Below are 24,721 nucleotides of genomic sequence, written 5' to 3' on the forward strand. Positions count from 1 at the left end.
TTATTTATTGTCTTGTTCTTTAATTATTTTTAGTCCGATAATTTTAATTGTAAAATTGAATTAAAAAATACAACAAGAAAAATAAAGTGAAAGTTGTCCACCAAAAAGTGTCCACTATTGCTGCGGACACTTTTTTTTGGGGCTGTGGACAAATAAAATGGGGCTATGGACAAAAAAAAAAAGTTGTCCACCAAAACTTGTCCACCTATAGTGGATGCTCTTATACTCCCTCCAATAGGTGTCATGTTTTTTTTTTTCTTATTATTGTATATAGCATTTATTATGACAACTAATATAACTGCAGATAAATTTTGTATTGTTAATATATTACTAGTATAATTAACTATTCATTCATATTATGCGGCGGCAATAAATAATAGAAACAGCAAGATCTTGGTATTATCAGATGAGATAAGTAGGAATCTTGTCTGTTTATCAACCTTTCGAAAAAGTTCGAAGTATCATCATTTTTATTGGTCACACATCATTAATTTTTATAATATCAATAAATATCAAAAGACAAAAGTAACCTCAACTGCTAAAGGTAAGATGAGATTAAAAATTCTGTTCAAATGCGATTCGAGTAGAATCTAAACATATGCCTTGAAAATGGCAAGGAAAAAAAAAAAAAGGCATAAATATGTACTCCAATAATTTGTCAATATGTCTCAATCTCCACCACCTATCCTTAAATCAGATTACTCCAAGTAACATTGCCACCCAAAATATATAATTAGTGATCATAGATTTCAACCAACCATTTGTCTTCTGCTAGACAAAAGGTTGTTTTGGTGTTGGCCAATCTTGAAATATCCAAGATGGAGTAACATTCTTCAGTCTTCATATCAAAGGAATTGGATAATTAATTTGGGCATGAATTCTCATAACTTGACATCTCCCAGATATGAACAATAACTTGAAGATAGTACTAAATTTAAAGATGAAGTTCAAAATTTCATAGAGAGATGGTGGTTTTCCTATGTTATTGTACATGATAAAAATTTGAAATATTTTATGAAGGTCCTCTCTGTATCTGCAAAAACTCTATTATGCTTCCTTCTTCTATACATGGCTCTCTCTCTTCCAGCTGCGGCTCTCTGATTTGTTGTCGTCGTCTTCCTCTTCCACGCTGTCGCCCCCCCTCGACGACAGGTGGAGGGGGCCCTGCGGCGAGCTCGATTGCGAATTGCTCGGCTTCGACGACTCGCCGCATTGCTCTTGCGACGCCCATAGCACGGCGGCGGATGCGTTCGTCGCCGGAGGAACTCTCCGCGTGTGAAGCCGGTATTTCTGAAATGTGAATTCGATGAGAAATTTGAAAATTGATTGATGAATTGGAAGTGATCATGAGAGAATCGCACCTGCAAATGACTCTTCACTTCGTCGTTGGTGAGGCCGTCGACTTGCATCAGCTCTCTGATCTGTTTAGGAGTTGCAGCTGCGATTGATCACACACAAAATTCAAGTCAGATCTATGATCAATTGAAGCAAACTGATCCAAATTTTTGGAATTCATCAAACCTTGAGCGCCTCCTAGCTGTTGCAGGGCGCTAACAAAGCGGCGATGGAGCTCCGGCGACCAGCACCGCCGCTGCTTCCTGCCGTTTTGCTGCGAATCGGCCTTGAAACTCGTTTGGCTGTTGGCTCCGCACGATGATCCGGACCTGCTGGAGCTCGATTTGGAGCTGAAATTGTTGCGAAAAATCTCCTCAGTGGAACTCTTAATCTCAGGGGTGCGAAGCGAGAGCGACGGCGCTGCCGGAAATTCATCCCTCCCCTCTTTCCCCACCGCCATCGCCAGAAAATTACTGCAGCCTTTGAAAGGGGAGAACGCCTTCCCCGCCGCCCTGCTGCTTTTACCGCTCCGGAAGAGCTCCTCGATCGCCGCCCGATCAACCGATTCCTCCTTCCTCTGTTCATCAACAAATCCGTAAATCAACAATCTCAATCCGATTTCATTTTTACTAGGAGTAATTTTTAAATACAACTTGAGTTACCTTTTTATTGCTATCGGCGTTCCATAACTGCACAGAGCTCATCCAATTCATTTTCTCTCTCCTATCCACAATGTCCGTTTCCTTCACTTGTTCACCGGCTTTCTCATCATCGGAGCTACTTTTCTTCAGCGGTATGAACTCCTCCAAAATCGGTTCACAATTGGAGCTCTGGCACCGCATTATCTCCTCCTTGATCCTCGCAATCGCTGCAATTAATCACATCATCAGAATTACAAAAACGAGAAATTCAATTTCGTGAATTAGGGGAAATTAAAAGTAGGCACCGTCATTGAGGAGGAACATGCACAGAGGCAGCTCGCGCTTGAACGCATCGATCTTCTTCATCTCATCCTGCAGCCGATTCACGTAATCATCGAGCTTGGAAATCTTCTCGGTTACGTTATCCAGCCTCGACACTTGAGCGAGGAATTCGGTGGTGGATCTCGGAGTCCAAGCTTTGGACGGCGGAGTGCAATCTAAGGTGAGGCCCTGCGCGATCAACGATCCCATTCTGTTCACAGATCTTGATATCTGTGAGCGATGGGGGCTATATATAAAGGAAGACGGAAGGAGGAAGAGGTTAGAGAGAGAAAGTGGAGCGAGAAGATGAAGATTCTGTTGAACAACGCCGAGTTTTGACAGAGGGGAGGCTAATATGCCTTATGCCTAATGCCTATTGTGAATGGATAATTATTTGAATAAATTGGAAATAAAAAAAGTCTTTTTCAATTCGTCGCATAATATTTTAACGTTTTGCTTGCTTCCTATTTCATCTCTCTTTCTCCATTAATTTGAAGTGAGAGAATCTGTGTGGGGGAATACAATGGACCTGCTTCCTGCACATTTTTATTATTCTACAAACAAAGTTGTATGAATACTATAGGTCCAGTATACAATTGAAATTTAATTGATACTATTAGAATTCGAATTGAATTAGTAGAAATTAAAAAATAAAGTATTTCCTTCCCCATCAATACACATTTTATTTTGTTATTTTTGTCCATTTTTGGTAATATATTCCACCAACTTAATCTCACTCACATTTTATTAACTTTTTCTCACTCGCTTTCTACTATAGTATTTCTTAAAATCCATGTCATATTAAATGTGTACTTGTAATCATGGACGAAGAGAGTAATTGATACTATAAATTAAATTTTAAAAAATTATATGCGCACACACAATATATAACACACACACAACATACAATACACACAGTGCACATATTCACTTAAGGCACACAGTAATATTCATTGTGCGGGCACACACACAAAAATATACACCGTACACATAAAATACACATTAAACACTCACAACCAAAATACACATTAAACACTCACAACCCACATTATTGTGTGTGTGTGTTATGGATGTATATTGAATTTGAATGTATCTAATTTTATACAGTAACTATTTGAAATTTTTTGTTAAATTGATAAATAATTTCAAATCTAAATATTTTTGTGATACTAAATATTGAATTTAGAATTAGCGGCTCCAATTTCAATTTCACAGTCCCTAATTCTGTAGTACCAATATTTTATTATTATTTTTTATTTTTAAAATATAGTTATTTAGATGCAATGAAGTTTGATACTCAAACCTCTCGCTTATCAACTGCAGATGTATTTACTATATAGAATATTTTGTTTGACTGAAATTTACAAATGATGGGAATCAAATATTAATAAGAAAAATGACCAATATTGTATATTTTGAACTATATTAATGTAATAGACAGAGATTGTTATAGAAAAAAAGCAGTCCCTACATTGTGGGTATATGAAGTAAGTGGCGTGGAGATAGGTAGATAAGATGAAGAATAATAACACAAATACATGGAATAATTCAAATGTTTCAACTCTTTTACCTAAACGACATTAAATAGTTTGATTTATTTGAAACCGTAGACGTTAGATTCCTTAGTGCATTATTCCTTCCCAAGAGAGAAAAAGAAGGCCAAGACGCATGTGAGCCGTTCATTACTTTATTCATTTCTCTTTACATTTTATCTCAATGATAAAATTTTAAATAAATGATAATTGAAAATTAAGTAGATTTTAGAGGCGTACTTGTGAGATAAATTGCATGCTCGAATTAATACATATGACACCAAAGTCAAATAAAAACAGGGAGATGCACATTTTTGGGTCGACAGCATTTATAAGTTTGTGAACTATTTCAAATGTGTTATCCTAGCAAGGACATTTCACATGACACAATAAATGTAATCCTAACTTTTAAGATATTAGCTTCAATTCCCCCGTTTTATTTAATCGTACAATGAATACTACAATTGCAAAAATTACAAATCATCTGGACCACAGCAAGTCAAGACAAAACAATAAATAAATAGTAAATAAATTTTACTTCATCACATATTTCTAAAGTTGTAGACTTGTAGTAATATTAGTACTACTACTATATAGTAGTGTAAAATAAAACCATATACCAGAGTAACAAAGTACCTCTACAAAAGAATAAATATTGTAGATAAGAGCGAAATGACCAAAAAAGAAAAAAAGTGTGACTTGGAGTATTAGTTACGAACATAAATCAAATTCAAAATTTAAGCAAAATATAATACACTACAACGTAGAAATATCTCTACAATTAAATTGGACGTTTAAATTGATGTATAATGGTAGAATTTGAATGAATTAGGAGTACAATTAAAGAGTTGGAAAATTGACAAGGATAGGAAATGTGGCGCGACGAACAGATAATAATGCGTGTGGTACAACCAATCTGGTTCTGTTTTCTGGTGCTTAGAGATAAGGAATCTGGTGGGGTAAACTGTGCTGTATTGCTCATCTCTATTCTCTAACTAAGAAAGCGAGAGCATCAGAGAGAGAGAGAGAGATTCCCCATTTTATATTATTCTTAGCTAATTATTTTCATTTTAAATAATTCTTTTTAAACATGGAAGCTACATTTTTCGGTTGATTGGAATATGAGGATTGTCTTCTTCATACTATTTATACTATGATCAAATATGAATAAAATTGTAGATAGTATAATTTTCTTGACATATAGTGTGAGTATAATATGTACCGTTCATTTTTAATTTGCTAAAACCTAAAAGGGATATGTGAGTCTGATTTTGATGTGTGTTGTTGTTTGTTAGTTGATTTTATTATTTGTAAATTTATATACGTGTGTTTTTTAATGTTGTGTTAGTTTTGTTACTGTTTGGATTGTCTTGCTAAATTCTTATTTTGACAGTTTTTGCATTCATCTATAAAGATTGTGTTATTGATTGTAATTTAGACGTGGCTCTAATCTGTTTGTGTTCTTTGCCTTGATACGTTGATAACCATTTTACCAAAATTAGAAATAAATTAATTGATAACTAAATTTCTTAACATGGAAAGCTGTAATTAGATACAATAACAAATGAGGGGTTTTTATTTCTAGGTTAGACCCATTGATGGCATGAACCTAAAAAAGGAATCTTTAACAAATGAACTATTCATGTGCGATAGCGTGAATATTCACATTCATGCATCTATATTTAAGTGCTTCGAGATAAAGTTATCCCTCCACCATTTTGTTGTCATATTACTATTAGTATTATTTTTTGTTACAAAATCACATGGAATATACATGTATCACACCTATCTACCTATGTAAAACTAACAATTAAAGTAAGTTGCTTGACTTAGAAATGAAATAGGACAAACAAAATAATGATTATTAAATTTATTGTACTATGTGGTAAAAAATAAACATTAGATTCCTTCTAATAGTGTTTTGAATTACAATAATTGATTGGAATTGGAAGTTGGGCACGTCAAAGAAACACACGTTTTTGGCAGTCGAGAAAGATGCATCAATTTGTTAGCGCATTTTCATGCGGAAGAATATTAGTAGTTGCGATTTCTTCACATTAATAGTGCCAATGGGAATCAAGAATCCATCAATTAAATAATTTTTAGGGTACAAATTCATTATTATATTTCGGTAAGACTTTATTAATTATTTTAGCATTTTAATACCTTTTCCAAGAATCCAAGGAATGGTATCTTGGTCTCCATTTCACACCATGATTGCTTTTAGAAGAATCCAAGAATATCTGCATTTCATGTTTAGCTTAGGTGAACAAAATTTCCACCCAATTTAAAGATTTTCGTAGTACTTGCCCAAATGACATTTGATTTATTTATTTATAATCACGAATCACATGAATATACATTAATTGACTCGTGATATCTGAATTTACAATTGGGAGAATATTTTAATTATTGTCATTCCATACTCATGATTCAAATTGAAAAAAGAGAGACTTTATAGTTGGCAAATTGTCAACATATTAGTACTACTAAATTTCTACCAAGGAAAACCTAAAATTCATATAACTAACTTGCAACCAGGAGATAATAAAGTTCACACTATAGCAATGTGTGACGAAATAATTTGTGTAAAAAATTGTAGTACTAGCATACATGTTTGTAACAAGGGCTGTGAATTGTGATTATCCTTTTTTTATTATATTATATTAATGTTTTATGAATCAAATTTTGATGTTGTTTTGTTACACTAATCTTAAAAAGGGCCAAAAGTGAAGAATCTTTACACAAGAAGTAGGGCTGATTTAATGTATTAAAATCCCTCTTCCCCCACAAGATTCAGAAATTGAATCATTGTCATGTCACATGTGTCATTTATTCGGTTGGGATTGGGATTGGAATCCAAGTGTGTGTGTGTGTGTGTGTGTGTGAGTGAGAATAAAAATGATAGATACCTAAAATGAACGGTATTTGAGAAACGACACCAGACAATCCCTTCACTCCCTAAAGCATCTTTCACGTGATCGCATTATGCCTTTCCCTTGTCACTAGGGTATCTCTCTCCCTCCATCCTTCTCCAATACCCCCTCCTCCGTTCCTTCATAGTTGAAGCAAAAAATTTCGGCACATAATTTAAAAAAAAATGTTGAGTGTGTTAAATAAATAGATAAAAAAGTAAGAGAGAATAAATTAGGGAGTGAATAAAATAAAGAGAATAAAGTAAGAAAGAGTAAAGTAAGAAAAAGAAAAAATTTATTATATATGGAAAAAAAGACTTAACTATGAAGAAACTTTTCAAAAATGAAAAAATGACTCAACTATGAGGGAACGGAGAGACTACTCACTCTGTCCCATAGAAATAAGCATTTAGAATTCAACGGTTTTAATACGCAATTGATTAAGTAAGAGAAAAAAAGAAAAAAAAACAATTAAAATAATATAGTAAATGATGAAGACAAAAATGATAAAATAAAAAAAGATAGACTAAAGTTGTCATAAATGCATATGTCATAAAAAAATATGACATATTTCTGCGGGACAGATGGAGTATATATTTATAAAACTTGCAAGGAATTTAATTATAATGATATTGATCCTTAAAATCATAAATTTTGGTCAAATTCAGGTATACAACATTTTTATCTTACTTGGACTACTAAATCGTGCCTTTTTTTTTTTTATCTTACTTACCACGAACTTGAAAAGTTGTCTAAATTATCATAAATGTTTTATGGTTGCTCATATAGAATAAGCATTCGCCGTAAATAATTTATTTGGGTTGGATTGGGAAATAACACATGAAATATAAAGTTTGTGATATATTAGATCAATTTTAAATTCATGAAAAACACCAAATTAATTAAAATTCATGATTTTAGAGACCAATATTCCCGGACTCTCAATTATATTAATTGTTGCACGCAAATTTGGATGGTAGGAGTGATTCATTTTATTTAGCTATATGTAACAAGTCGTAAAAGCATTAGGTAAGCTTAATCCATGTCTCACATAAGGTAAGCTTAATGAAGTTTCTTCCCTAGTCTCAAGGGCATTCTAGTAATTCAAGTGGTTGTGGTCTTTGTCTACTTTTAGGGGAGTTGATTGGTTTTGGTCTAGTTTCAAGTCCTTGCAATTTAGGAATAATAAAATCATTTCATCAATTGATTGTTTGTTTGGAGTACCCATTTTGGGTCACATATGCTTTTTACTTTTCTTAGGTATTGTATTGATTCGTTCAAAGTTTTCAACTCTTGTCGAGGAAGCCTGTTGTCTTTGAATTTTGATAAAATCATTCTGAGGCATGCAATTGTTAGAGCCAGCTATTGTGTCTTCATCATTTCTTCTACTGTTTTATTCCCCTAAACAAAAGTGCATTCCAAACAATTTTTATTTGTGGTCTTCAATATAAAGAAATATTTTGTCTTCATGTTATTATTTTAAGACTGGATATGAAAGAAGTGTAGCTGGAAAATATGCCAAGGGTGTGTTTCTTTAGTACTCTAAACTAGATCTATTGATAAAAAAAAGGAAAATACTACTCATTGTTTCATTTTGTTAACATATATACTTATTAGTTAATTACAAATTCTTGTACAGTGATAAGTGAGTATTTTTTGTGGATAATTTAAAAAAATGATGATTAGCAAGTTAAGCGAATAGATAATAAAGTAATAAGTATATAAAAGACAATAAAATAAAAGGTCAAATAAAAATTAAAAGGTTGATCATCACTAAGTGAGAAAATAAATAGTAGTATAGTACTACTATAATTTAGTCATCGTGGAAGTAATATGTACTTGTAAAGTAAAGAATACATGCGTGAGGCGACCACATCTAACTTATGTGGCAAAATTGAAGTAACAAAAACTTTATTTTATGTGAAAGATCTTGGTTTTAAATTATACTCCTCCATCCCTAAATTGTTGAGAAATTTCTTTTGGATACGAGATTTAAGAAATTAATGTGTTAAAGGTTAAAGTGTAGATGGTCCCGAATTGGGAAATGGAGAAAAGGTTACTACTTTAAAGACTAGGGTCGTGAATCAAAGGTGGTATCCAAATTTTCCCTTCCTACCAAGGCAAATGTACGAGAAATTGGTCAAGATTAGAAGATGGTCGGGCTACATGCTTAGGACCAAGAATGCAATAAAAGATCATTGAGGAGGTGACCTTCTTTTACTTAACTTGTTTTGTGCTTTGTTGTGCGGGCATGCTTGTGGTTATCGTTTGTGTGCTCTTTTTGAGGCCTGTGTGCCTCTGTTTGGTTGGTTGTTAGTTTAGCTTTGGTTTTAGACTTCTGGTACTTTGGACTGTGTTGTTTTTTTTTTGCCTGCTCACTATTTCTCGGTTGAGCCTTTTGATTATATAAAAAAAGGTTAAAGTGTAGAGGGTAAAGTAAAAGAGAAAATAAAATAAGAGAAATAAAAAGAGAGTAAAGTATGAAAAAAGATAAATTTTTTGTCCGTAAAGGAAATGACTCAACTAATTTGGGACAACCCAGAAGGAAATACTATGACTCAACTACCTTGGGACAGAGGGAGTATATGTATAGGGTAGTATTTTTCTCATATTAAGGTGATATAGTTATTCAATAATGATAGATTTATTTTTATTATATTTAATAAAATATTCTTGATTATACTAACTCATTCTAATTATTTTTTATATATAAAATACACTTATATTTCTTCAAATTCGTGGCAATTTGTAATACTATCTATCAAGCAACATTAGAGCATCCCCATTCGTGCTCTTAAATAAGAGCATGGAGATGGGCCGGATCCACTTTTACTCCTTGTCCTTAGGCAAGAGTACAACACTCACATTCATGCTCTTCCGTAAGGACAAGCTCAAGGGTCTCACCATTCTATTATTCAATTTAAATACTTCAATTACTAAAAACATTTCTACAATATAAAAATATATTAAAATATAAAAAATACATAATTAAATCCTAAAAAATAAAAATTACATAATTAAAATCCTAAAAAATAAAAATACATAATTAATATCCTAAAAAATAAAATTACGCATATAATTGGGTAAAATAAATTAAAAGTGTGTAGAGAACGGAATTTATTGGGAAGTGGGAAAATATTTTTTTATTTAAAAATGATTTTTTTAATTTATTTTGAATTTTTTTTCTTAAAAAGAAAAAAACAAAATTGCCAAACTGCTATGCTGTTGGCCAATCGCAGCCCACCACGTAAGCCTTCTCAGAGGCACGGACGTACTCTTATTTAAGAGCACCGCTCTGTCGCTGGCATGGACGAACAACATGCAGCTGCGTCCTTGCCAACGACAAGGATGGCGTACGTCGGCAAGGACGACCGCTGCGGATACATGGAAAAAATAGTGTAACAAATTAAAAATATTTGGGTGGTGGGACCCACAAAAATATGGTGTCTATATTCGGTAATGGAAAGACGAATCGTCGCATATCTTTCAAGCGTTCCTGAATTTGATTGCCCTTTCCACTTTCTATATTCTTTTTCCATTTTTTTCTTTTCTACTACTCTAATTTTAACGAATATCTTTATTACCACAGCTTTAATGGAAAATACGAACTTAAAATTGCAAAAATGCTGGAGTACTAGTTCAAATAAGTATGGCACTGAACAACATAAATCCACTGAATTTAACAAAAAAACATAAATCCACTGACACCCTATACTTTTGTTTCCCCCAAAACCTAGTATTTTGAGTTGGGCCAAACACACCCTTGAAAACCGAAAAGCCTTCCCTCTCCATGTGGACTAGGCTCACGCCATCAATCATTCCCCCCCTTTTTAGTTACCTAAAAAAGATAAATAAATTCAAACTTTATATTATCTAATCAAAATACTGTAATAGCAAAAAAAAAAAAAAAAGGTTATCATCAATGCCATATAGATGTAACGAACAATATCACAGATGATATAACTCCAATACTGTTCCTGCTTATCTACTAAAAAGAAAAAAACTGATTCTTTATTTATGTGATTGGTGGATTGGAAGAGTTTTCTACGATATTGAAAGGCAAATTTAGCTTTGGACCCATCAAATAAAATTTCACGTGGGAAATCACTTGTTTTCTCCATTCACTAGAAACGTTAGTTTTGATTTCTTACGATATTTTTTTTTTCATTTCAACTACTTTTCCACTAAAAAAGCTATTTTGGGGTTTCATCCTTATTAAAATATTAAAGTATATATAAATATCCAATGACAAGAAAAAGGTTGAAATTTTGATAAAGTGAATGCTACGATTAATATTTAATTCGGTCAATATGATATGTCGCATTTGAACTAATTAGTGTTGCATGAAAATACATTGATTCTTGATGATTATATATGTTTGTTCCCCCCAAACATTGGTAATTATAACGACATACTATCTTTCCCCCAATTAAATGATGTGCTACGATAATTATTTGGTATTATTAGCACTATTTGTGTTGGATCATTGCATGTATATAAGGCTTCAAACTTATCATTCAAGATCTTACATGCTATCATAAATTCATAATAATGAAATGCTTTATGACTGAGACAAAGTCCAAGCCTGCAACTATTTGATCAAAATCAATGTTTTGATATTGTTTTAAGGCATGGTAATTACAAGCAATCATTTTGGTTATGGTAAAGTTCTCTTTTATTCTACCTATTATAATTTCTAAATAGCGACCTCGACCCGATTATTACTCCTTTCGTCTACGATTAATTAGTTGTCATGTTTGTTTCTGACTCATATCTTTATATTTTAATTTTATAATAAAATATAAAAAAAATGAAATATAAAACCTATTTTTTGCTATTTATAGTAAAATTGGCATAAGCTAAGGTCATATTGATGAATGAACAAAGATGATAAAGTTGGACACTCATATCACCATACGGTAGGAGGAGGAGTATTTTATTTACAAGGTAAGAAGTTTTTATGACTCATTTTTACATAGTCGTTCACATGTTTGGGACGTGGCCTATGTTTTTATATATATAGACAGTAATTTGATAAAGATTATAATCCTACAATTTAATTAAGTTGGACTTGATTTAGTGAAAATTTTAATTTATCGATTTCAAATAAAAAAAAGGCGTTGTGGTGGGTGATAAGTAGTACTAGTATCTTTTTGCACCATTTATTTCTAGAGCATGCGTGAAGGATTCTCTAGCTTGGATTCTAGTGTGGTTGCATCATGAATTAAAGAGTAGACAATTCATTTCGAAAAAGATAATCTTTTATCTTATCCACTTCATTTATTTCCAAAATAAAAAGCAATTCATGTTGTTTTTATTAGATTTAACATGTAGTAGTAAGTAATAAAAATATTTAACATAATTTCAAGATAAAAGAATTGTCGACTATACTACTATTCCTATCATTTATATCTTCTCTTGCTCAATACTTCCATTGCATTTCTTCAATATTGTTATTTTACATATTTCATGCAAAATAATTTTCATTTGTTTTATACTAGCATAAATATTTGAAGTTAGTATAAATTATACAAAAAAATTTCCGTCCGTGTTCCAATTGAAAACATTTCATTATATATCTATGAACATCGTTAACTCTTTACCTACGTGACATACTAAACAATGAAACAATGATGAATTTTATTTTGTACAATGAAACTAGCTTGTGCAATAAGATGTGACTTCAATATGTAATTTAATTGCTAGTGAAAGTTGTAGATATTTGGCATTTCATTCGAGTATAGTGAAAGAGTAGAGAGGGTCTTCATCCTTATCTTCTCTTATATAGTCTTATATCAAACATTTGTTTTGCAATTAACCTAAAAACCTCTTCCAAATAGTTGAGCTGATGGCCGAAGTGCTAAACTGCATCTACACCTGTGTACAGATTCAAGAAATAAATCAAGATTTGTCCATGCCTTCAAACCTAGGATAAAAACATAATGAGTAACATAATTTACAGACAAAACACTACCTTTCTGTTTCTTAGGTGACATTACCAAATTCAATACTACAAGCCAAGGTTCGTGTGTATTACCTGCTGAGGGTTTATGATGCTACGAGACCATGTCTATTTTAGGACTGTCGGCTACGGAATCACCGTGGTTATTTTCTGGTGCCTTTTGGGGCTTTCGGAACCATAGAAACAAGAGCCACAAGGTCCTCAATATTGCTCCGTTTGCCATGTGAGGAATGAATATACGGCCCCAATATGGGTAATAAGGGCCAGGAAACTTGAGCAGTGCAAAGGATGTTAGAAGAGCAATCAGATGCCACGGGACTTCTGCGTACTGCAGTCACAATAAAGAAGTGATACAAACATTTAGAAACACAAATGCATCACAAACACTTACTAAATACTGCAATAGAATTTAGGCCAAAAGCAAAAGAAAGTGTTGTGTGTTCGAGAGTGGTGTCTCTGAGTAGAACACTGTAATAGTTCATTTTTAACCGTTGAGTTGTTCGCATAATACTATGGCATTTGATGTTCCTGCTCCAGTCATGAGTTAATAACTCATAAATAATGAAGTACTTAATAGATGATTGTGCAAATGATATAAAAAAACGAGCAACTTTTCAACTTCCGAGGCCATGATATCACTATTTGGAGCGAATACCACACAGATTGTCGAACAGAAAACACACCAAAAAACTTATTTTCGTTCCCTTTGTAACAATAAAGAGTTCTATTATTCTCTAAATATCACGTTCCCTTTCGGTGTAGAAGGTACACATTTCGTAGGCAAACAATGGTGGAAATTCACCTTCTTAGGTCACAGTCCCATCAATATGTATCTGGTTTTCCTTACTCTCATACAAGCATTTTACAATGTAAAGCAATTACTACATAAGATGGGGGTAAAAAAATAACCTTGAGATACGAAGACGACTCCAAGGCAGCATTGTGTAGCACCCCGGCTAGAGCGACACCAACTAGAAACGGAAGTGGGATAAGGTACAGCTTCCTTTCATGTGCACAATAAGACATTTCAGTGATTGATGTTGTACAAAACACAGGAATGGCTAGGATTCTGATAACTGCCAACACAAGGTCGACAACGAGTTGGATGAAGTGATTTAACGTCTTGTTCCAGGGAAACGTCTTGAGCGGCCGAGGAGAAGTATCCCACAAACTTGTTGCCTTGCCCACAATATGACTGATGCTCAATTTCTTAGGATCACATGGCTGGTTAGCAGCCATATCCATACTGCACGAAATTCTTCGATACAATCGATTAGGTTTGCAACTCCATAAGCAGCTCTGAGTTCTGTGGCGTAACTGAAGGCTCTGTACACACAATTGACACTGTAATGTAAGACTACTAATACTATAATGCTAACCAGCAAAAGAGAAGCTTGTTCAATTCATTATCTACATTGATTCAAATGGTTTGCAGAGTAGCACAAGAATATAAGTACATAATTTATCATAAAAACTAAAAACACACCGTCTATTGTCTAAGCAAGATAGATGAAACAATCACCCAATTATAATTGAAGACAAATTTGAAACCCTCGAAAATGAAATTAGGTCGCACAAACACCCAATCGCTCCAACTTCCATACAAATTTTGACGATATTCTGATAAACAATGAAGCAATTCAGGAAGAATAAGAACCTGCAGTGAGTACACAGCCGAAGCATTGAGCTTGAGCGCCATGCCTTCTGGGGTGGATAGTTAGCTAAAAATATCATACAACAACATTTTTCAACAAAATTTAAGAAGAAAATTCTTTTCGCTACACAGTTTATAATCTGCATTTCATTTCCGATTCAATTATATACGAAATGCTTATATTTTTTTTTTTTTGGATATTGTCATCTAATATTACAAAACTTTCAAAAAGTTTATTTTTTCCACAAACTTTAAAATTGACAAATAATATCATGAACTTTACCCGGATTTGTTTATTCTCACGAATGAAAAAATTTCCACAAATGATATTATGATACGAATTTTTTTCGTAATTTCTCGACAACAATTTTCAATTTTGAGAGTTTCAAGTTTTTCAATCTTTGAAAATAGTTTTTCTTGAAGTACACTTTCCAAAATTGTTTTTCAATCTATTGAAATAACATGAATTTTTTCATTCGTGGGAAAAAACTAACCCGGGATAAAGTTCGTAATATTATTTGTCATTTTTAAAGTTCGTGGGAAAAGCGTTGTTTTTGAAAGTTTTGTGTTTTTATATGCCAATATCTTTTTTTTATGTAGTGTTATTTTGTGAGTTAATAAAAAAAAGAAAGAATAAAAGGAATAAGTAAGAGAAAAAAGTAAAAATAATATTATTTTTATTTTAAAAATTAGTAGTAGTATGTCATTTTAATAGGACAATTAAAAAAAAAATTGTCTTAATAGGACAATTAGGGCTCGGGTGGTAGGTTGTAAAATTTGTTTCATGACTTTGTAGATATGGGCTTTTCACACTTTCATGGACAACTCTATAGGGTGTTTGGTACATCAAATAAAAATTATGCCGCCCATTATGTGGTGTTTGGTTGAGTCCACCAAGCCTTGAAAAGATAGATGAAATGACTAAACCATCCCTCGCCGGACAACTTGACGGAAAAAAGGACAGACCCAAAACCGACTCCAAACAGACCGACACTTGACGAAAATACTCCGCAAAGCTTCGCCAACACAGCAGCGGCAGAATGACGCCCAGAAACCGGCTGAAACTCGTCGGAAAAAGGAAAAGGCCTGACGGAAAAAATGGAAAAACATGACAGAAAAAATGTGGTCGCCGGAATTGAATCAATTACGCATACCCAGTAGATCAAAAGCTTGAATCGAAGAATTCGAATAAACCTATGGCGGAATTGAACTCCAAAAATGGTGGCCGACGGGAGCTGCGGCGTGAGACCAACGAATAGTGGGCGAGGGTATAAACGGCCTGAAGAGTATTTTCAGCACACCTTGAAACTAATACCTCACTTCAACTCTGATAGAGTTGACATGAATTGACTGAAAATAGTAGATGGGGGTGTGAACCCGGCTGCATTTTACCGGGTCGGAAGAATAATTTCAGGCGTACCAGTCGGTGGAAAACACTCTGCTACAGTGCTGTTTCAGGGCTATCACCCGTGCCCTTATAGTTAGATATTCTCATTTCTTTACTCGTATACATGAAACAAAAAGTTTCATTATTGTCTCATCTTGATAAAAAGATATTTAGTACAAAAAAATTCAAGTTTGATTGTTTAATTTATTAATTTGTGAGGGAGGTTCCATTAAAAAAAAAGACTCTCTCTTTATTTAATTAATAATGTGATTGCAAGGAACACATTATTTCCATTAATCAAAACAACATGAGACGCAGAAAACACCAATCCTTTGCAAGACAAGAGAGTTATATCTAATTCTGGAAGTCTAAGAAACCAGCGGCTCAGCACATACCCAGCTACGTTACACCTTCACGATCTTCCCGTCTCGATATCAAATGCAAACCACCTACAGAAACAGCTAATATTAGATTGTCTCGACGTGCTACAAACAAATTTTATCTTTGTTTGAGCATATTTCACCATTCTATGGAAACAGAGGTGGCGAAAGGAGTCCCGTATCCTCTGCAATTCCCATCATTAAGTTCAGATTCTGTAGAGCCTGCCCTGAAGCTCCTTTGACAAGGTTATCAATCTACATTGCATCACAGAGTTACACCAAAGTAAGCATATGTTACGTTCATTGTAATCTGCAAGAGAATTGATTTCAAACTTACAACAGAGATGATTATTGCTCTTCCTGGGATTCGGTCTGCAAATACATTCATCAAGCAGTAGTTGGATCCTCTAACATGTCGAGTGTGAGGAACCTGGCCGTCTTCCAACAACACAACAAATTCTTCGTTCTGTAAATGTAACAGATCAGCAGCTCAGTTCCTCTCCCACTTGTGCATTCATAATAAAAACATACCTAGTAAATTGGTTTTCTTTTCAAATCTAACGCGTCACTTTTGGCACCTTATTATTAAGCCGGCAGTCGAAATATAAAGTATAAAAGTGAAACTAACAAAAACCTATGGTATCAGACCATCAGAGGTTTATTAATGCAGTGCCAAAAACAAGTCATTTTACCTCATAAACATGTCGTAAATGTTGGCGTAAATCTTCAATAGATGCTCCAGAGGCCATTTCCACATAAATAGTTGATTGCATACCACGGCTCTGGGGAGATAATTGTGGATATAAATAATTTTCTATATGGTCAAATTCAATTATATTGATCCTAGAGCAGTCATACCATCGGCATCAAGTGTGGGGTGAAGCTGACAGTAACTTTCGATTTTGCTGCTTCAGATAGTCCTTGTTCAATTTCTGGCACTGGAGTGGAAGTCACCAAATGCAAACAAATTAATCCTCATAGCGCATAAATGATCGTTGGAAAAAGGTTTTAGTTGAAGATACAAAATTTGGCATGAACCCTGATCAGTTCTTTCTATAACACACCAGTAAGAGAAGGCAGGTCAACTTCCCACATAAAATATCGCAATGAAACTAAATTTCATTTCCCATTGTAATAAACGTGCCACGAGGTTTACCATAGGACATACAAAAATTAGTCACTGACCATGACGGTGCCTGGTTACACCATAAGAATGCATTCCTTCTGCTATTTCTGTGTACAGATTGGCCTCCTTAGCTCCACGGCCTGTGTTATAGGAGGGACCAATTAATCTCACACTATAAGGCTGAAATCAATTCACTTTTAAAGAAAAGAGATGTGCACAGTGGCTTAACCTGCTCCACTAACACCAGATTTGGCGTCAATAATAATGTTTTCAACTCGAATGAGATTAGCCTGTGAACACATAAAGGTTAGAGAAAAATCAGTAACTCAGTTGTGTAACTTGCCTGTCTTGGACTAGATAATACAAGCTCTCCCTACCATAAAAGGAACATGATCAATGCATCTAGCTTAATCTCCTATGCTTTGAATTAGCTCATTAGCGTAGAAAAATAAAGCACGGGCAAGGCATTAGTTTTTCATGATAATGACTCGGGCCATTGAATTTAACACTTCTATCCCAGATAGTGAAAAGTCATTCTTAGGCTATTGCATTGCACCACAGAATATTTACATCCTTGATAAAACAGAAATTCAATATGCAAATGATCAATCATAGACCCAAGTATGTAAACCAACCTTTATCAATGGGACAAGTGGAAGCTGAATAGAAGTTGGATAGCAGCCAGGATTCGCAACTAGGCGTGCGCTTTCGATCTCAGGTCTAGAAATCTCAGTCAAGCCATATACAGCTTCTTTCTGCATTTGCCAGCACAGGTAACTTATGAGGCACAGAAAATTCATTAAATAGTGTATGCCCTTTTCTTTTCTTTTCTTTTTTTTCTCTCTTTTTCGTTTTTTGTAATGTTTGAAAGGAGGTCACAGACAGTAAACAACCTCCACTTGAGTTAAATGATGGAAGCATGCTTAAAACAGAACCTCGTGAACATTGAATATTTAGTCATTAATCAAGAAACAAAAGATTGACCTGCAGTTCCAGTGCCTTATGCGGCTGACCGTACCATTCCTCATATTCATTGGCATCACGAAGGCGAAAGTCCTGCATAACCATTAACATGACTGTATAATGACTACACGTGTAAGCCAAATTCCCCAAAATAAATTACATATGGTCATAGTGTGTACTCTTAGTAGTATTCAAGAATATCACTGATAGATAGGATGAGAAAGACAGATCATATATCAAGAATCAGGAAGTACCGCAGAGAGATCGACTATCTTCAAGCTACTTGGTAGACTTTTGATGATTTCCTGCCCAAAATAAGTTGTAAATACTTTCGTTGACGCATTACGATGACCATGAAGCAACAGGCCAAATGTATGAAACGTGTAACAAGAAAGCAAATGCAAACCAGAAATGAACTCTGAATGTATCAATTTTGTCCGTAAAATTAGTAGGGCATACGAAGATCAAAAGGAACCTGAGTTGTGCCATGAGGTAAACAACAGAACACAGCATCCACATTCGAAAAATCGGCATCCTTAACAGCAACCATATCTGGTAAATCCTATAGAATCACATTCTTTTCAGAATCTCATACTACTGCATAACATCAGTAACATATAGTAGGAAAGTTAAGGTGCTTGTAAAGATGCAGCGATAGGGAAGAGGTTAATGCTCAAATGACACTTTTAGGAGCATTATATACAAATTACAAAAGGAGGGTGAGTAAACATACTTGCTTGACCAAATGAGGAAACACTGATCCAATGGACTGGCCGGCTTTTCTATCAGCTGTCATCAACGTTATTTGATAGTTTGGATGATTTGCCAACAGCCTGATTATCTGCAGCGAGAAGAAGAACCTTATATACGCTAGCCCTTCTCAATACATCAAACAAGCACACAAACAGATCAAACTTTCCATCTCAAAGCAAGTACATACAATTGCACATCCTTTATTATAAGTACTACACTACTAACAACAGATTCTAATGAATAAGTACAATATTTAAAAAGGAGAAAAAAAAAAGTAGGCAAAAGGAAATGCCATACCTCAGAACCAGTGTAGCCACTGGCCCCAAGCACACCAATTCGGAACTTTTCCAATTTATTGCCTTGATTTTCTTCAACCTGTAAGTTGTGAGGCACTGAAGTAGCAACAGACGCTCTAACACAAAGCTTCTTAACCGATGAATTCTTGACTTCATCCTTAAAAAAAAAAAAGCATTAACGTATCATTACCCATATTCAGAAAAAGAAACCCAGAATCCAGAATGCTTAAAGCTACAAACTTGAACCGATTCCCTAAAATTAAAATGAATAAGCTGCAGAAAATGAGTGCCACATATACCTTGTATTTGATGAAGCAGCCGTGAGGGCTACTGATTGAATGCAGAAACGCCAGTGAACCCATCTAATTGCGATCCTCTTTTCTTCAAACTAACAAACGTGATAGATATAGGAAAAATGTAAGGTTTCAACTTGAGGAACTGCGGAAAGTGAAGCTAAACATTTCCGTTAAAATTTATACTCCGCTTCTTCGAGTTCAATCAATTAGTCGTCTTCCGCTATTAAAACTCGCATTTCAATTTATAGAAACGTGTAGTTGAATAAGTTGAAATGGGGTGGAATTGTAGGGAACGCACCGGAGGGATCTTTTCTGAAAAATTAAGGCTTTTAGTCTGTAACCTATCTCTCTTTTCTCTTTTCCAATTATAATATTAAGGCCCAATATTAGTGAATATAGATAGCCCACAAGTTATTTTCAATTAATTTTTTGAAACTTATTTTTTGTACTATACTCTTTTGTTCAATACTAATGCACATTTATCAATATCATCGTTATATAATAAAACTATGTTCTTCTCAAAGTTGGGACAAAATAAGAAAATTAGTAAATTATAGTAACAAAATAATAAATAAACAAACAAAAGGAATTAAGAAAATTACAACGTTGGCTCAAAAAGAGAGACAGAATAATCCAAATATAGAGAACTATTCATACGAAGACATGTGCATATTTGATCTTCTCCACTTTCAGAAGTGGTTGAGAGCACTTTCAAAATGATGGTCATACTTCCTAATTTAGTTTCCCAATATTTTAAACACGTACTCCCTCGGTCCACAATTAAAAGTCACATAGTTGGTCGATTCGAATTTTGAAAAATGATTTGATTTTTATATATTACTTTTATAATAAAAATGTGAGTGAAATAAATTAAGAAAATGAATGTAAGGTCCATTTACCAAAAACAGTAAAAGTAAGATGAAATATTTCTTGATAGACGAACCAAAAATGAAAAATTAGACATTTAAAGACATAGGGAGTATTTTCTTTGTCCTATACGAGTGACCCTCACAATTATCCTCATGTCTTTTAATCAATCCATCATACTATAAAATTTAGTAATTATATTCTATGAATGTTCTCAATCTAATTTATGACAGCTATAAATCTAATTGGGCTAGGTTCGTTTTTAGCCTATCAAGAAAATTTCAATAGCTTTTACATCTTAATGGGCTCAAGGTACCTTGCCCACTTTGATTACGCAAACTATAAACTCAGGAACAATGTATTAATATGGGATTCAATATCTTAATACTCCCTCTCTCCATTAATACTCCCCCTCTCCATTTACTGAAAATAATTTTTTTTTCTTTTTTATTAAGTTTCGTAAAAATAATAACTTTTTATTTTAGAAAATAAACTCTACTAATATTGATTCAGCTATTTTTTCATCTTTCTTACTTTAATCATTTTGCATTAAAAACTTGTGTCGTTGCTAAAGTTTCTAATTTTAGAAAACAGAGTACGGAGTATTATATTATCTAAACTAATCATTTAAAATTATTTTCTTGTGTTACGTTTTAAACTTGCTTTGAATTTTTCTTGAGCTTGTCTCTCACATGCGAATGGTGTAGCGATCCTAATTAGGTTTTTAATCAAAATCTTAACGAAGACTCCTTTATCATCTAAAACTAATCTTGATATTCTGTAACCGGATTTAATGTTAATGTCTAAAGTAATAAGAATAAACTCTTCTTAGATTCCCTTTTAACAATGATATGTACATGACAATTGACAACAATAGCTATAATAATTTGGTAAACGAAAAAAAAAATGTCCGTACCATATATTTAAGAAAATTATCAAATAGTACTAGTGTGTAAATTGTAATTCAGCTTTGAAATATAATGATTGATTGCTTGTAATCATCCCTAACACCAAATCATCGCTTACACGTATGTCACATGCAAAATAAATAATTTCTTAAAACCTAACACTTGGAATATGAAGACCCATTAGAAAATATAATAATCTGATAAAATCTTCTTGATTCTTGACCAATGAGGGATGTAGGATGAACACCCATTTGAAAATATAATAAGTAACAAATCTTTTAATATTCCACCAATGAGATGGTACCAATTTGTATTTATTTGTTATTTGTTATATAACCCTACATGATTGGAATTAAATTTTATCATTTGAATAACATACACAATCAAGGCAAGATACATGGTAAAATGTGACACACAGAGAAATGCAGACCAAATTATAAAAAACAGATGAGGCACTTGATTATTATAGACCCCATCTCAAGAGCAATGTCCCCATCATATTTGGAGACCAGTCTACAACATTTTCCAGTTAAAATAATTTCCAAATGTCTGAATCTTATCCATCCCCAACATTCATGGTTGTCATACCAACCATCAATTATTGTGGTGCTAGCAAATATTATTGGCCAATCCTCCGTGAATCATGTTGCAATTCGAAAGACAAGTTTTCGCGAGCAACGATATATGCTAATGAAATTTTGTGTGCGACACTTTAGCGAGCACCAAAGTGCTAGCTAGTGTCATTTAGCTTGTAAATTTTATGTTTAGTGCCTCCTAAATGATGATTTTCGTAGATGTTTTTTATAATTGGAGCCAAATTCAGAGTAAATTATGCTCAAGGTGTATGTCTTTGCCAAAGTATTAGTATGACCATACTATATAATTATTCATATTTAAATCCAAATAGACATATAATTTTGAAATTGTCATATAAAACTATACATTGATCCTAATATATCTTTTGATATTGGAATATAAAATCATAAATTTTCAATTTTTTGCAATTGTCTAATGATAGTCAAAATCGAAACTAATATGATATTACGATATAACCATGTAGTTTTAGATATATCAGCATCAACATGCAAAATGTAATGATATCGCTTTGCAGTCGTAATGATTATGCTATAGTAGTTTCAGTAATATTTCAAAAGTTATGAAACTGATCGTAAGTTAACGAAAATACATGATTTAAATTACAATTATCCTTTTAATTCTCAATGATAAATTAATTCAAATATATATATGTCGGTTTGTGAATGGAATGAGTTGAAATAAGATTTATGAAGCACAAGTACAGGATATGTCACGTGGGGGCCCCAAAATGCTCTCCCAAGGTAAAAATTATGGTCCTCATTGTTCAATTTAGGGTACATACATAAATTGAGTCTAGAAAAATTAAAGAAGATTTTTCATAGTATACATAAATGTGACATACAATAATTTCGTTATCCTAAAATTATAAAACGCCTTTTATCTATAATCAATCTGGCTCTTGGGAGTTCAAAAGGTCAGATTTATCTTCTTCCTATCGGAATTCATATGCATGTAATTGCTAGTATAAATACATATAAAATCTCCATTTATTCTCCAACCACAGACGCGGAAAATAGAAGAAAATCTTCCAATCAAAAATAGGAAAAATCAAAGTATATACAGATATAGAAATTTGAAGGAATGCAGAAGCTGGAAATGTGCATAGAAGCGTTGAAGCTCGCCATCGAATTCTTGATCGTCTTCTTCGAAGCAGTCGGCTCGGTTATTCATCAAACAAGATCTGCAGATCATTCCAATACTGCTCCTGTTCCAGCTTTCTATGCAGGCATTCTTCCTTAGGTTTTTTCTTTTTTCTTTTTTTTTTTTTTTTTTTCATTTTCACGAAGATAACATTCCATTATTGTATATTTCATTCTATTTTGTCGCTTTGAATTCGATTATCGCGATGGCAAATTGATGATATATATACAATCCTTTTTTGGTAGCTTATAGTTGTTCGTAATGTGATGATTATAGTTTTTGATTGAGTTTTTTAAATCGAATTAATCATGTTAGCTGATTAGTAGAAAGGCTGTGGGAGCTAGACTGAATGGTGCCGTAGCATAAATGCAAGAATATTTACTTCTATAATTTCATCGGTCTTTTACTTTGCAGTAACTCGAGATTTAATCATCTAGAGATGATAAATATGTCGTCTGTATTAAACTCAATGAATGAATTACCTCTTGATGATCTTGAACTGGATCACTATCATGAATAACAATATCTGTTTTATCAAATTAATCCGTCGTCAAGACTTTAATAGTACGACACATGTATTTTTTTATTTTCACATCCTCCTTTTTCGTTTATTCGGGAGATTCAAAATAGCAAAATCAAATCTCGAGCCATTTTTGTTTTCAATTCTCTTTTTCGTCACATGATCAAGTAGTTTGGTTGGTGGAGCAAGGACCATTCATGTTTGTTCACGTGATTCTCGTGTTGTATATTCACTTAATATTTTGAGTTATTTCTAATTAGAAATATAATATTTTCATTAGATTATTGTGTAATTTTATATATATACCACGACAAGCAATGTATTTCTCTGCCAATGGGAACATAAAAGATTGTGGATAGAGGATCATTTACTCATTTCGAGGTTGATAGAGTACAAAAATTTGAAATAAACGTTGTATACAAGAAGTTCACATTTAAAAATACTCCATTTGTTCTATTAAATATGAAACGTTTGCTTTTTAACACATATTTTGAAAAAATAATAATAAATAGTTAAAGTGGAGAAAAAATAAAGTAAAAAAGAGAATAATATGAAGGGGACTCTTCTCTATATTCTCTCTCTTACTTTATTTTTTTCACCATTTTAGGTATTTATTATAATTTTTTCAAAACAAGTGCGCAAAATCAAACGTTGCATATTTAATGGGACAGAGAGAGTATAAATTTAAAAACAAAGAAACAAAGTTATTAGTTTTTTTAAGATGAAAAAATTGCTACCAAATATAGTACTTCCTCCGTCCCATAAAAGATGTCACACTTTGCTTTTTAGTTTGTCCACAAAAGATGTCACATTTCTATTTTTGGAAAAAGTTCTCTCTCACATTAATATAAAAATTATATTTTCTCACTTCATTTAACACACAAAACAAAACCTCCTAAAATCCCGTGTCATCCCACAAGTGTAACATCTTTTGTGGGACGGAGAGAGTATTTAATTTTATATTTGGGGAAATGGGAGCATGTAGATTGGTCCATGAACTCGCGAGAAACTTCTATGAATAGAAAAAAATATTGGAGTAATTCAAACTCAAGACCATGATCAATTCATTGATTAAGGTAAAAATCCATCGTAAATGATTTCTAGTTTATAGTCTAGTTTATAGAATAA

At 33.2% G+C, this 24,721-nt stretch overlaps 3 protein-coding genes across 3 annotated transcripts; all 3 read right to left on the minus strand.

Moving 5' to 3' along the window:
* Nucleotides 1-929: 929 nt before the first annotated feature.
* On the minus strand, nt 930-2,662 carry LOC125216335 (transcription factor HHO6). The gene is made up of 5 exons (XM_048118026.2): nt 2,282-2,662; nt 1,998-2,203; nt 1,522-1,912; nt 1,362-1,438; nt 930-1,290 (listed from the first exon to the last, which is right to left on the minus strand). The coding sequence occupies exons 1-5, from the start codon at nt 2,505-2,507 to the stop codon at nt 1,063-1,065; spliced, it is 1,128 nt and encodes a 375-aa protein (XP_047973983.1). The 5' UTR covers nt 2,508-2,662; the 3' UTR covers nt 930-1,062.
* Nucleotides 2,663-12,422: 9,760 nt separating this feature from the next.
* Nucleotides 12,423-14,510, minus strand: LOC125215775 (uncharacterized). Its single transcript, XM_048117316.2, has 4 exons — nt 14,364-14,510; nt 13,616-14,032; nt 12,782-13,034; nt 12,423-12,621 (listed from the first exon to the last, which is right to left on the minus strand). The coding sequence occupies exons 1-3, from the start codon at nt 14,403-14,405 to the stop codon at nt 12,801-12,803; spliced, it is 693 nt and encodes a 230-aa protein (XP_047973273.1). The 5' UTR covers nt 14,406-14,510; the 3' UTR covers nt 12,423-12,621; nt 12,782-12,800.
* Nucleotides 14,511-15,976: 1,466 nt separating this feature from the next.
* On the minus strand, nt 15,977-19,744 carry LOC125211721 (Putative N-acetyl-gamma-glutamyl-phosphate reductase). The gene is made up of 14 exons (XM_048111629.1): nt 19,565-19,744; nt 19,267-19,422; nt 18,950-19,057; nt 18,692-18,778; nt 18,471-18,521; nt 18,238-18,309; nt 17,889-18,008; nt 17,483-17,543; nt 17,313-17,393; nt 16,986-17,065; nt 16,820-16,909; nt 16,465-16,593; nt 16,271-16,382; nt 15,977-16,196 (listed from the first exon to the last, which is right to left on the minus strand). The coding sequence occupies exons 1-13, from the start codon at nt 19,625-19,627 to the stop codon at nt 16,275-16,277; spliced, it is 1,206 nt and encodes a 401-aa protein (XP_047967586.1). The 5' UTR covers nt 19,628-19,744; the 3' UTR covers nt 15,977-16,196; nt 16,271-16,274.
* Between the last annotated feature and the right edge of the window lie 4,977 nt (nt 19,745-24,721).

The sequence above is a fragment of the Salvia hispanica genome, chromosome 3 (genome assembly GCF_029641045.1).
Source record: "Salvia hispanica isolate PSC_SH4W2 chromosome 3, Shi_PSC_v1, whole genome shotgun sequence".
In the NCBI taxonomy this organism is placed as follows: domain Eukaryota; kingdom Viridiplantae; phylum Streptophyta; class Magnoliopsida; order Lamiales; family Lamiaceae; genus Salvia; species Salvia hispanica.

Excerpts from the sequence above, each read along its gene's own strand:
- LOC125215775 (XM_048117316.2), bottom strand. The coding sequence starts at position 14,405 with ATGGCGCTCAAGCTCAATGCTTCGGCTGTGTACTCACTGCAG. Across the intron at positions 14,033-14,363 it reads CGGCTGTGTACTCACTGCAG|AGCCTTCAGTTACGCCACAG; the intron begins GTTCTTATTCTT and ends TTGTGTGTACAG. Across the intron at positions 13,035-13,615 it reads AGTCGTCTTCGTATCTCAAG|TACGCAGAAGTCCCGTGGCA; the intron begins GTTATTTTTTTA and ends TTGTGACTGCAG.
- LOC125216335 (XM_048118026.2), bottom strand. The coding sequence starts at position 2,507 with ATGGGATCGTTGATCGCGCAGGGCCTCACCTTAGATTGCACTCCGCCG. Across the intron at positions 1,913-1,997 it reads ACGCCGATAGCAATAAAAAG|AGGAAGGAGGAATCGGTTGA; the intron begins GTAACTCAAGTT and ends GTTGATGAACAG. Across the intron at positions 1,439-1,521 it reads ACAGCTAGGAGGCGCTCAAG|CTGCAACTCCTAAACAGATC; the intron begins GTTTGATGAATT and ends GATCAATCGCAG.
- LOC125211721 (XM_048111629.1), bottom strand. The coding sequence starts at position 19,627 with ATGGGTTCACTGGCGTTTCTGCATTCAATCAGTAGCCCTCACGGCTGC. Across the intron at positions 18,009-18,237 it reads ATAAGGCACTGGAACTGCAG|AAAGAAGCTGTATATGGCTT; the intron begins GTCAATCTTTTG and ends TGGCAAATGCAG. Across the intron at positions 16,383-16,464 it reads GAGCAATAATCATCTCTGTT|ATTGATAACCTTGTCAAAGG; the intron begins GTAAGTTTGAAA and ends GATGCAATGTAG.